At 32.4% G+C, this 14624-nt stretch overlaps 1 protein-coding gene across 1 annotated transcript; it reads left to right on the top strand.

The window, feature by feature from the left end:
* The first annotated feature begins 325 nt into the window (after window positions 1-325).
* On the top strand, window positions 326-12162 carry LOC128183438 (uncharacterized). Its single transcript, XM_052852424.1, has 9 exons — window positions 326-377; window positions 1867-1959; window positions 2080-2373; window positions 4322-4552; window positions 4778-5014; window positions 8414-8668; window positions 8836-9099; window positions 9800-10045; window positions 11423-12162. Exons 2-9 carry the CDS (start codon window positions 1911-1913, stop codon window positions 11731-11733), a joined length of 1887 nt encoding a protein of 628 aa, XP_052708384.1. The 5' UTR covers window positions 326-377; window positions 1867-1910; the 3' UTR covers window positions 11734-12162.
* The last annotated feature ends 2462 nt before the right edge of the window (window positions 12163-14624 follow it).

Below are 14624 nucleotides of genomic sequence, written 5' to 3'. Positions count from 1 at the left end.
GACTGAGCTGCATGCAATGTTACTCATCAGTATTACTGACAGTGGCTGTAATAACCCCGCCGTTTTGCCCCTATAGGTTTAATTGTTCACCAGGTAGCAGAAAAATTTGTCTAATCTGACCCCGGTGTTTTAATAAGTCGACGGTTAAAGTAACGAAAGAAAAACAACTTCTTTTTCGATTTTTTGTTAGTGTATACACACTAATGGAAATGGTTTTGAATATTATTGAACGTATATATTTGTAATAAAAACTAAAACCACTCGATTAAAGGTCTTTGTTTTGCAATTTATTTGGAGTATATAAGACAGAAAGAGAAAGGAATTGGTCTTTAGAAGCCAATGCCACAGAACGAAGGAGAAAGTCGATCAATTAACAGGTATAGCTATTTCGAATTATTTATTATGATTCAATATCAACGCATCATCGTAAACGTATTTTAATTATTTATATGTTTATATACATCAAGTAATATTTATAGTACACTTTTCAGATAACTGCTCTTATTACTTTTTTTAAATATTATTATACACTATTTTCAGTATATATTGGCAATTAAATGCATTAAAAATCAATAATTAATCTTATCTAAATTATTTGCTTTAAATTTTCAGTATTGCAATAAGAGAAAAATATATGATATTGGTCAAATTTGTCCCCCATAATTCGTAATTTTTAAAGTGTTTTAGGTACATTAAATTGTTGTGTTAATTTTCAGAAAAGCTGATATAAAATATATTTTTGGCCTATTTTTTTTGATTTTTTTGCACTCATTGGCGTCAAAAGTGACTTTAATTTTATAATTCAATCAAAATCAGTGAAAAAAGACGTTTTTGTAATCTTTTTTCGAGTGGGAAATATAGAGCGACGTTTTGAACAAGAACGAACTTTCTGTTACTTGTAAGTATTCGATAGATACATCTTTGGGAAAAATATTTAAGTTGTTCAAGCAATCGTTCAATGCTTTCTTAAAGAGAAACTGCTTCAAAATAAGCTGTTTTATGCTAAAAATGCGAAAATGGCCGGTAAAGGTAAACTTTATGATGTCATATTTTTAAATTGTAGGTAAATAAACACAAAGAAAGCAAAAACAACAGTAAAATGAAAATGTTCATTTTAGGGGGTCATTTTAAGCTCAAACCATATATAGTCCTTTCCTTAACAACGTCAGAACATTATTGTTAATAATAATACACAATAAATTCTATGTATTTTTTTATTACCCCATCCACAAGTAGTATGAAAAAATCTGTTTTGAACACAACGGTATATTGAAACTATGATGTAGAAATGTAACCTTTACTGCCAGTGATACGAACTACAAAGTTATAAAACTTGTTAACGTGTAAACAAAGTCCATGGTAAAAGTTGAAATGATAAAAGTACATGGTACATTTATATAATATATATGTTTATTTGCATAATTACGTCAAAGTATTTATCAATGGTGTGTGTTTGTATAGGAATAAAAACTAGTTTTGACTGATGAGAAGGATGTTTACTTATAGTATATTGCCACTACTATTTACTGAAGTAAAGGTGCTAATCATTTAACAATAATTGATAGTACTTTACTCAAGGATAACAAATAAATGAACAAGAATTGGTAATAGAATTTACAAACATTTAATTAAATAAAGAAAAGTGCTATTATGGATTGGAAGGCAATGGATAGATTTTTCTTACAAAATTGCTTCTTACATAGTCGTATGAACCAAACATTAAGCCTTTTCCATATAGTTTTATGTAAATTACTGTAATTTTTGATCGCTGTGTGTGTTTACTGGTAACATGTATATTGTGATCAGGTTAGTGCACATAGGTTGTATAATATGGTATACTTAATTTACTTCTTTTTTCTGTATCAGGAAGAGCGAAAACTTCACCATACACGATATTCGACACATTATTTATGGCAGGATGGATATGGATAGAAATATCTTTGTTTGCCGTTTTGTCAGGTATCTATAAATTATTTGCCAATTTTAAAAATGCTTAAAAACTATGTAACAATAGATTTAATGTTTGCAATAATCATCGTTTCATGTATCTGAATTTTGATGAATGCATTTATTTAACAGTCTACACTGGAGGTCAGATAATGACACCTAGCACGTCACAATGCGGGGTCAATTACCTTTACCTGGGGTCAGGGACGACAATGGACGTATCGGAGTTCTACCAGACGTATGTTAACGACCCTACAGTGACGTCATTATCAGACTGCACACATCAGTGTGACGTGGACAGCCAGTGTAAGGCCATTGGTTACATGGACGATATCGGCGGAGTGTCATGTGGTCTGTCGGAATCAGATCACGTGACACCGACTGCGTGCCCGTCTTGTCGTGTGTTTACCAAAAATTGTTCTGCAGGTAATCAAAAAAATAACAATATAAGGTTAAGTACCATTATGATATATTTTTTTATCAAACATAATTATCCATAAAACCGACTTCTTGACAAGTAATATTTTAGAATGACTTATAACAAGCTTATTGAATTATGTACTTTCTTTGATACTGCATATCTGATTCTTTGAATGTTTTTTATGCACCTTTACGCAAAAAACAAATTCCAATCTTAGTTGCAATTTAAAACGTATATTTTTCTTATAGTTTAGCACTGTATATTATGTATAACCAGTACACTTGTTCTACGATTTATTGGAAAAGGGTTGGATACAACCTGGGTCCATATGCTCAGCATAAACAGTTATTGTTAAAAAGCAATTGTTGATTGTTTAAGCGATTCGTATGTCTGATGGCATTTAAACTGCGCATAAATAAAACCTAATTATGTATTTGTAATTAACAAATTAAAAATGCAAATATTTGATATCTTCTACAGACGTTCAAGTTAAACAGCTATAAAAGAAATTGAAATTTTAAATGTAAATAACAGATCAGGGAATGCTGTTGTTTAACGCGTCACGTAAAGTAAATGTCTTTTTTTGGCAATTGTCAGTGAAAATGTCTGATAATACGAATATTCTTTTTCAAAGTCAAATGGTGAACGTAAACATGTACTTAAGGTGAACGCAGTTATTATTTTTCTTTCTTTTACACTGTCTACGATCTACTTTACCAACTTCTGTAACTATGTGTAATTGAAATACAAAATTGTGCCTGGTGCATATCCATACTGTATGTATATTTTGAAGCAAGAATATTCTTTGTTTTAAAACCGTTTAGACAGTTTTATCAGTGGCGATGCGTCCCTTTCCTGTAATTCATTTAAAAAAGCAAATGCAAAATGCATACTTTTTTTTCGGATTGTTTCGTGTTTAACACATTATATATCCTGACATGATGTGTATTTCTTGCATCTTGCGTAAAACACATTAGAGTCTAAAACTGGTTTGCTACGTGATAAAGTTAAATCTAAAAATGTTTGTGTCTTCATTCCAGACGATGTTTTCAGGTAAACGCACATAAAAAACAAGTACCAGCCCCAGAACAGCATTTCCTTTCAAATAATTCTTTGAATTTGAAATTCTAAATAGTTGACTTTAAACACCATTCCGCATTAAGCAGCTGTAATCTGTATTCCAAATTGCATCGATAATAATTCTTCTCAATGTTAAAGAAAATGAAGATCTTAAAGATAGTATTGATGAAACCATGTCAATTGTTTAAATCCAAATAATGCCATTCCTGACGTTGTGCTTTTTAGTAATTGGCAATCTGAAATAATTGGATATTTGTCTTCATGTTCCACTTTTCATTACCTGAAGGAAATCCGTCGATATCAATGCCATTGTTTTATTTCATGTTGTTATTGGGGTTTCAATTTGTTTATCTTGAAATGGAAATCGATTTTATTACTTAATTTCTTGATCTTTCATGCTGAATATACAGTCAAAGACTGTGCTCCTCCTTATGAAGTGTGTGTGTTTGTTTGACGCCCGATCCCCCCAACTAATATAAAAATGAAATTTCTGCAAGCTGGTATCAAAGATAAAGGTGTGTTCTTTATTGTTTATCAATAATACAAGTCAAATCACGAAACTAAATATTAACCATTCTGTTACAAGAAAAAAAATCACATTACCAGGAAAAAAAGAAAATGAACACTGTCAAGCAAATCATAGATTGACATTTTTAGGTTGTTTAAGTAGTTAAAAAAGGGACGTGGTAAAGCAGGTGATAAAAACACTTTTTTGAGATTTGCGATGGTACTAGTATATGATTATATCAAGCTCGTTGTGTGTTTTGTATCCCCACACCAAGGTTTGCGGGTAGAATATACTAGAGTAACTGTTGTTTGATAAAAATCATATACCATCGCAAATCATCCTAGTATACAGTATATAATCCACAGACTGCGTCCCTTACACCGTTTTCAGCGGAGGATACATTGGGAGGACGCAATACGCCAACTACGACCCTTCTTCTTACACCGAATGTCAGGACAGATGTACCAATGACCCGTTTTGTAACGGGTTTATTCACAATGACGTCATTATGACGTGTAGACTTTCCGAATCCAGAAAAGAAGTAGCGTACCCCGGAAACGCTAGCTTCTCATTCAGTCGAAAGGAATGTAGCTCTGGTGAGAACTAATAAATGGTTTGGAAAAGGCATTTAATTTATAATTTAACGATTATATTCGACAATCTTTACATTGTAAAGTTTGTTTAATATTTACAACTGTTTCACAAAAAAGAGGTTTCAAAATACTTATAGGCCGACATAAGATATACTTTTATCAACAAAAAAATCTCATTATGTTAAATACTCAGACTTTTATTTTATCGTATATTTAAATGTTTATTAGGATGCGCAAATTATCTGGCTTACGGAGTAGGAAAAATCATTGAGTTGAGCGCCCTGTACCTGTTGAATAATTCCTTAACACAGCGAGAGTGTGAGGCACTGTGCAGTAAAGATCCCGGATGTAGAGGCGCCGCCCATCAGCCCAGTGATCAGAACTGTGGGCTGTTTGACTCGGGGACAAGCCAGGAATACAGCTGGTGCCTGAATTGTACCGGGTACGCCAAACAGTGCCCACCAGGTACTGACGACGTCATCACATTTACACACAGACAAACAAACAGTAACACAATCACAGTCATATATATTTACATTCAGTGTATAATTCCTCGTATGCTTGTATTGGAACGATGATCAATTTCCTATGAATACACTTTGCTAATTCGTGCATCACGAGCACAGAGACATACGTCTTCATGTGTTATGAGTATATTTCTTTTGTAAGATTTAATGAAACTTTTAATTTTACAAAACAAATTTGATATGTTCTTTTGAAAACCAATCATTTATATGTTTTCTCTTTAATAAAAAACGATCTTTCTCCACAAAGCTTCTGGCAATACATTGCTTAAATGAGTAGTCAACAACTAATAGGGCTAAGTATTTTTTCTGCAAAGTCGCCACCTTCATATCAATTGTTAACCCATACAAACACAGATATTAAAAATCACCAAATGCACACATATATCAATTGCCAACACATTCAAACACACAGATATCAACAGTCAACACATTCATACAAAGATTTCAACTCATTACATTCACACACAAATTATCAATAGACATTACTTTCATACAAATATCAGATATCAATATTTATACACGCATACATTAATAGTCCACATATTCAAAAACAAACATCATCAATTGTTAACATATTTATACATCAATATTATTAGACAATACTTGTGCACACCTATAGATTTGTTTTGTTTTCACTTGGACTGAAATGTCACATTTTTATTGGTTTAAACATAGCACGTGATTGCCTTATATATCTCTATATTTGTTCTGTGAGAAATAATATTAGGCAATATGGCCGTCATTGGTCGACGCTTCGCTTACTTATTTCGACAGTTCGTAGTATGTTATACATAAACTGCATGCTGTAAGTTCTTAAAGTATTTGGAGTAGTTCTTTAAAATTAGAGTAGTTGCCCTTAGAATATTGACGTCACATTGTTTTGTCTGGAGCAGAACAAAATGGCAGCGTCGAAATTTGCTCAAATATCTGCAGAGAATAGGGAGAAAACATTTAAAATTGAATAGCAACAAAACAAATATAAGTAAACATGGGTGAAGCAAAGATTGTGAAAGAGTATTTGAAAGGTGAGATTGAAAATTTTGAAGAGTTTAAATGAGTTAAATTTGACGAGATATAAGGCATCTTGCACATGGCTTTGCGTAGATCATCGCTATTTGTGAATAAATATGTCGCTTGAAAGTCCTCGAGAAAACAAACCACTTTCGCCTCGCCATCTATGAGATTGATCAACCCAATATATTTCCGTAGTGAGTCAGTAACTAACCTAATAAATAATAATATTATTCAAACACAGATATATAAATTCAACACATTGATGCACATGTAACATTTGTCAACACATTCACACACATATCGCAATTGTCAACATATTCACACACACATATATTAAGTGTCAACACAATTACACACACAAATACCAACAGTCAACACGTTCACAAACACATATATCAATAATCAACACATTTAAACACACATATATCAATTGTCAACACAATCACACACAAATATCAACAGTCAACACATTCACACCCACAAATATCAACAGTTAACACATTCACACACACAAATATCAACAATCAACACGTTCACACAAACACACATATATCAATAGTCAACACATTTAAACACACATATATCAATTGTCAACACAATTACACACACAAATATCAACAGTCAACACAATTACACACACAACTATCAAGAATCAACACATTCACACACACAGATATCTATAGTCAACACATTTTCACACACAAATATCAGCAGTCAACATATCCACACACATATATTAACAGTTAACACATGCATACAAATATATCAGTAGTCAACACATGCATACATAGATATCAGTAGTCTACACATTCACACACAGATATCAATTGTCAAAAGATTCATTCACAGATATCAATAGTGAACAGATTTACCAATAGTTATCAAAAGTGAATAGGAACACACACGCACATCAACAGATAAAACATTCAGACATGAATATCAATAATTCACATATTTATGCACAATTTTAAGAGACAGCATTTTAACACACTTATATCAATAATGAACGCATTTACTCACAAGCATCACCAGTCAACAAAGTTATACGTATATATCAGAAGCCAACACTTTAACACTAATATGATAGTTAGTGCATTCATTCACAGCTATAAATAGTCAACACATGTTATTACACAGGCATACAAAATTAACACGTTTCTACATAAGTATTAGTAGTAGCACACTCATACACAGTTATCAGGTGTCAACGCAATTACATACACATATTAATAGTTTCCCGACACTTTGACATGAAGAAAATTGGTGTGGTCGACTTACATGTCATTGTTTGTTGACCGTCGTTTTTTAACTTTGTTTTATAACACAGTACTTGTATTTAAGCTTGAATGTTGACTTAAAAAAACCTAAATGAATTGTAAAAGATATTAAGGCCATTTGAGAAGTAACTTTTTACATTTTTATACTTTCATGTTAAATAATGAAATCTGATGCAGTTGATAATCCGTTCTATTACTCTCAGCGTTGGCAACACACTAAGCAACGGTTAACACAACGAAATGTTACATGCGCGTAAACTATGCGCGTACGGTTCGCCAAAAAATTCACGTCATTCATATATAAAAGAGTAAAGTTTTCTTTAAAATTAAGACATTCAGTATAATAAGATAAATAATGCCGGTTTAGGAGGGTAAGAGTTGAAATTGACACCCCTCGAAAACATCCGCTTCGCGTCGGTTGAAAATAGATTTCTCGGGGTGTCTTACCCTCCTAAACTGGCACTTTTTATATAATATTACATCGCTTTGCAGAGCAAATTTTTTTTTCATGTTATTGCCCCTCATTTTCAAACTAAAATAAATAGTGTTTCTTCTATATCAAACACCTTAAGTTTGAAAACGACAAATACTGTTATTTTTTTTTTTGTTAGGGTCAATGTTCGTTGGTAGCCGACATTTTTCTGGTTTGCGGGGACATAAATTCATTGGGAGTGTAATCGGGATAATTTAAAAAGAAATTAAACAAATAATTGTGTATAGGTTCGTAGGGATGTAAATTTGTTGGAATGGGTTACCCACGAAACATTGGTCCCCCGGGAACAACGATGATTCCACAGTATTTAAAAACAGGCATTTATTAGCAATATGTGTAAACAGACAAAATGCAAAAAAAAACAATATGGTAACCTGACAGAGGTTGATATAAAGAAACGCCAGGAACTTAAATGACCTTTGGAAAGAAATAGGTAAATAGACCGTGGTATAAAGTGTAACGCAAGATAGTGATTCTTAATTAAATCTTAAGTTATTAGCCAGTCTGTCAGCAATCATCAGATATCAGTACCTCCATCTATTGTTATTATTAGGTAATTATCCAGTCACCAGGCAAACCTGTGGAGTTTCTACGTACACTGTCTTTGCCGTTAACCACGTGTCATCAGCCACCTACAGCAGTACCATGCCTACTACCATCACTGACTGTCAATCAATATGTAATGCAGACCCATTTTGTCATGGATTTGCCTTTAACTCCTTAACAGGGGAATGCGAACTTTCAGATAGCACTTTATCAAAGCATGTTGCCTGTACAGAATGTTCATTTTCAGCTAGAGATTGTGTGGGTAAGGACACACACACTAGTCATGCAATCCATCAAGCAAGTCCTATTGCGAAAAAAAAGATAATGTAGATTGTAGAGTTTTTCTGTTTTGTTGAATGCATAAAACAGAAATATTATGATTATAGCTAAACGTGTATAACTGCAGTCAATTATCTCATTTTACCTTAGATGAAACTTCGAAATACCTCACCCAATGTTCTACCAACTTTTCCAGCGTTGGAGTGAATCTGACCGTGTCCGTGGAATCATCCAACCATGACGGTTCCGACCTTGCCACTTGCCAGGATTTGTGTGCAAATGACCCGCTCTGTCTGTCGTTTCATCACAGTCAAGGTGACCTTCAGTGCCGCCAGTCCACGTCGGACGGATCTACCCCTGGATCCGCCTCTGGATGTGACGCGTGTCAATTCTACACCAAAGACTGCTTACCAGGTTTGAAAACTCATTGTATTCATCAAACATTTATAATTTCGGTAAAATATTTTGTTCTTTCTAAAAATGTCAGCCACATTAACTGAAGGTTTTCTGAATCAACCTTAGATATATGAATTAAAATATTTGCAATTTGTTGGATCTTTTTATCAAGTTTGCAACATTAATTACGCTTACCCATATTTATAAATATTCCCTTTTTCTAGCATTCGTTGGAAAATGATTCTTTTGAAACATATATCATTCCAAGTCTATGCATTGTATGTTGCAAAACGAATTGACTTACGTCTGTTAACAGTCTGATGCCACGACCTTGTGCATAAATTAGCAATCATAAGTTGAGTTACAGAAATAAAATGTAGGTCCATGAAAGGAGCAGGGGAAACTAAGAGACCGAACCACCTTCTCAATCGCGTAAATTCTACTATACACAGTCTAACTTTTATAAAACATAACCTTCTTTTTCGTTGTCTGATTAAAAGTAATGTGATTTACATAAATTATTCTAATCTTGTTAAAGTATCCTTAAGCTGACTATAAAAAAATTTTTGCTGTAAATTTAAAATTACAAACCTTATAATATTTGGTGACTTCTGATTGGTTGAAAATGTAAGATATAGTCTAAATTATTTTAAAATATTGACTGCTTATATACAAAAGAAAATACTGTGTTTTAGATACTAGTTTTTCTGTTTAACAGGATGCGGCGCTGTTTCGTACGTGAGGTACGAATTTGGTTACATTACAGCCTCTGTGCGCCTGGATCTGGTTGGTCACGTGACACCTTTTGATACGTGCCAACAGCTGTGTGATAACGACACATTTTGTTATGGGTTTACGTACAAGGCGGATTCGTCCCGATGTGTTTTGTCGGACTCCGGTACACACGTCTGGTATCCAGAATGCCCATCCTGTTCATTTTCCAAGAAAATATGTTTATTTTCAGGTATTTGTAAATTTTGACATTTAGATTAATCTATACAATAGACTCGAATTTGTGGGCTTTAATACGGATTAATAGGAAGAATAATGTCTTTTGTTTTATATATTTTAAACATCATTGGTACTTGAAGATTACCAATTTAATTTCAATTTTTATCTCAATCAAGCTTCGCTTAATAATAATTAACAAAAATTTCTCAAATATTTACGGAAATCATCCGAATTTTAAAGATTTTACAATCTTGCGAATGCGCATTACATTCACGCTTAGTCACGGGAGGCTCTTTGTTTGATGTTTCCACAATATCACATTTGCATGGATAACTCAGAAACGATATAACAAATGCGTGAACATTTTCATTGAAATTTTTGTTCTATTCATCAAAGAAAAGACGAGAGACAACTCTAACACAGTGCATTTACTATAATGCTGTTATTTTAAATGCAACTTTATTAATTTTCTCCAAAGTCGTTTTGGAGCGATTCTGCAATTTTCTGCTACATTACGGGTATATGGTAGGTATTTTAACTGTAGAGAAGGCCTTTCCCGACACGGGTTAGATTATTTCAACTTAGCAGAGTGTAGTGAAATCAATAGCATTGTAGACTTAAAGCTCGGTGATGCAATTGTCAACAATATACGGTGTGTCGATGTATCTATTTCTTAAATGTCCGTTATCATATGCAATGTCAACCCGTGTACGGGATAATGTGTAGTTAATTTAAAGTTACAGATTGACCAATAAAACTAATCATACGGGAGGTTTTATGCATCATAAGTCTTTATCTATCACAATACAGGTCGTAAAGACCATTTAGAAATTCCAAATGTAATCAACCCAAGTAATTTTCGTCATTGAGTGTAATGTACAAATGTAGTTACTATAAAAAAAATAGTGAGATTAACGCACTAAAAAAAGAATAAAATTTGATGTTGTATTAAGAATATGCATTTGCAGACATTGCATCTTAATAAATATACACATACATGTAATATCTTTTCTACAAAGCATTATGTGTCACTGAGAGGCCGCTTGCTCATGAGTTAAACGTTGCAGTATTTACATTCCCCGTGCGGTTATGAAGCGGAGGTTAACCACATTATCTATGTTTTGGCTAACTGAAAAATTATATACTGTTTTCAAAGTTTGATTCATTTTTTTTCCAACATCGGAATTTTTCAAAAGGTCTTAAATTCTTATCATTTAAGATATATAAAATATGTCATTTGGTAGATCATGTGTTTGTAAGTCATCATGTATCTTTAAAATATGCAATCTCGGTGTGGTGGTATTTGTTTTTCCAAAAAAAATGCATAAGTTTAAATTTAAAAAATGCCTCAATCAACTACTTGTAGCTGATACCATAATTTTTTTTATAGAACCTCCCACATCTGCCCAAGAGGTTATAGTCAGCAACGGGACCATGGACTGTGTATGTGTGTGCAAAGACACCAATCAGACGGTCAATGAAATTATGCAACAGAGGAAAACCGAACTGACCGTTGATACCGAGGCTCTGTCGTCGACACTTCGGAAGTTCTATAGTGCCCCAGACTCACGACCAACGTCGACTGCGATTGGTGCGTTGGGTGCTGCAATGATCGGGGTGTTGGTAGCGTTTATTGTTTTACCAGACTTGTTTTCGGCACTCTATTCTATTCTGACTCATTTCAAAAATGTAAAATCGTAACATTAACTTGATCTTTTACCTTTTGTTAAATATTCACGATTTTGCTTAAATTAATTACAAATGTATTGCATTTTATATATCTTAAAATTTTGTTGTATTGAATATGGGCAGGTGAGTACGTAACTTGAGTTTGCTTTATTGTTAAAAAATGACGTCAAACACTCACATTATGGATGAATTAAAACCCAATAATGTATCAATACCCCACCACAAGAGATTGTTTTTTCCTTATATTTTTTGTTGAAAAATGTTGAATTTTAGATTATACAGATTAGATTTCTTGTTACTTTTCTTAATTCTGTTTACTATGTTTTTGTAAAACATTTCAATTTGTAGAAACTGCAATCTGTACAAAAATGTCTAAAATTGACCATGTAACATATATTCATAATAAAAACGACAATAAGAAACAAAATATATATCTCATCTAATTTCACCAGTCACATGAAATAAACGGTCAACTAAACAAAGCGTTACAAGTACAAATGTCAACTCCCATGAAATTTTGTATCCCTGGCTATACTTAAAAGCTATTAAATAACTTTGAAAGTTGTTTTCTAAAGTTATCTGGAGTATCTTCATAATACAAAAGTTAGCCTTTTCAATCTACTTTAAATACATTTCTTGTCGTTATACCGTACCTAACGTTAATAACTCATTTTGGTTTGACTGTGTATAAACTATCACCACCAATGGAGAATGGTAGAATTACAGATTGGATCTCTTTTAGAGCCACAACTAAAAGAATTTCAAACTCATTTATTGTTCTAATATTCGGAAGTACATTAGGCAAAATTTTATCCAGCATTTTTGCAACATTTAGCACCCCTTTTTATAATAAGGAAACCTTATTTGTAAACACTCTGCCTTGTTGGGAATTACATGTCAAATTTTCACAAAAACATCACTTTCATCAAATCTTATCATTGTATATTCTACATCACGTGTAGATCATTGTACACTTGTAGGTAATTGAATTTACAATGTTCCACTTAAAATACATTGACTTTTATCTTTATTTCATGTGCCCGGTAGATCTTTATTATTATTTCTCTCCGGTTTGGAACAAACTGGATACGAACTGCTGTGTAAAGCTGAAATCTGACATATTCTTTGTTTTAAGAACTTTTGTTTATTATTATTTTTCATATGCATACAAACATTTTGATAATATAATTCAAAGCCATTTTTGATTCATGCTCACATTCAACCAGATTTGGCAGTGCTTGCTTATTCAATAATGGCAAACAATTAATATTAATAATAAACAAAGAAAAAAAAATTACTAAATTGTATCAAATATATGTTTCCATACATGCCAGTTGTTGGTAAACTTTTGCATTTGAAATTTCTGACATGAAGTATATTTTTCAACTTTGTATTTGTTATAGACAAAATAACAGCCCTGATAGACTAGGCGGTGTATCTGTTTTAAGACAGCAAAATAAATATTGTTTTGTATACAAAATTATAAAGTTTACAACTATATTGTCTTTTGACAATGGGAGTTCACCCAATCAAATATTAATAATATTGAAACCAATTCGTTTCGAATTTTATTGGTTAATATGCATAGGTTGTTCCAAATTGTTGATATTTTTCACAGCTTATAAAAACATTTTAGATTGTATCACCTTCACGTTCACAAAAGGAACAGCAATCAGAAGATAAAACATTGATTTTTTTCAAATAGTAACTTACAGGAAGAACTCTATGAAGTAATCTGTATTGTAACCATTGAATAGATAAGTCATTGGTTGTCTTAAAACATTCATTAAAAGCATCATAAACACAAATTTCTACCCCATATTGTACCAATTCTGATTTTTATAAAAAATGGTTTTAAGTTTCGAGGATTGAGGATTATTTATTTTATTTGTTCACTTTGTATTCCTTGCGAAAGCATTTTAAACTGATTTATTTCAATAAACATATGTTTTAATACATGGCTCAACGATCTAGGTGGCATTATGGTTTTCTTTAAAAATTCATCATATACCTCCTTTCCATTACCTTTCTGGGTAAAACCTGCTCATAATCATTATGTTACTTGCTTTTCTTTAAAATGAAATATTCTAGGGATCTTTTTGATGCGTTTAACAAGAGTCGTCATAAAGCTACAGGTATCATCTAAATCCATGTGCACCTGCAGTGAAGCCTGCTTTAGTGTGAATAAACTGTGGATCTTCGACTAGCTGCATCACAATTCTTTTCAGAAAATGGGAGATGTGGAGAGTGGGATGATCCACTAGAATAAGTTCGTCATATTTAACGTTCATAGAATAAGTAAAGAAAGATCCCTAACCGTCATCGTTTTCTTATTGAAGTTAACATGATGGAACGAGATGTCATTATTTTCACGACATTCTGAAACATAGTGAATTGCTGATGATGTTTTCCCTAAGTTGCCCATTCCATTCAAATTAAGCCAGAAACTGTTTTAGCTCAATTATTTATTATCTTCAAAAGAAATGTTTACGTTTATGAAACTTGAACTTAATGAAGTATCTTTTCTGCTTGAATCAGGATACAGTGACATTGCACATGTCTTTATCATGCACGAGAATGTTTGGTTCAAATTCCTTAATCTGAAGTGTAAAAAGAATACAGATCTAGATATACTATTAACTGATGCTTATTTTTTATATAAATTCTTTACACATAATCTTTGCCTCTAAGGGCGGGTTAGTTTATTTCTTCAATACCATTATATTTCCAAATATTTATGGTTTATTTTGAAATGATACCTTTATAGTGCAATCATGTTCCGATAGTATTATACAAGTATTTCTAAAAGTTTATCTTCTTCTGTATGATGTCCCCTCAAAAATGACAGTTTCCTACAAAAAAAACTTTTAATCATGGGCGAAAGTACTTTTATCTTAATGGTT

Source organism: Crassostrea angulata, chromosome 5 (genome assembly GCF_025612915.1).
Source record: "Crassostrea angulata isolate pt1a10 chromosome 5, ASM2561291v2, whole genome shotgun sequence".
Lineage (NCBI taxonomy): Eukaryota > Metazoa > Mollusca > Bivalvia > Ostreida > Ostreidae > Magallana > Magallana angulata.
This window is presented reverse-complemented; position numbering and strand designations above follow the sequence as displayed.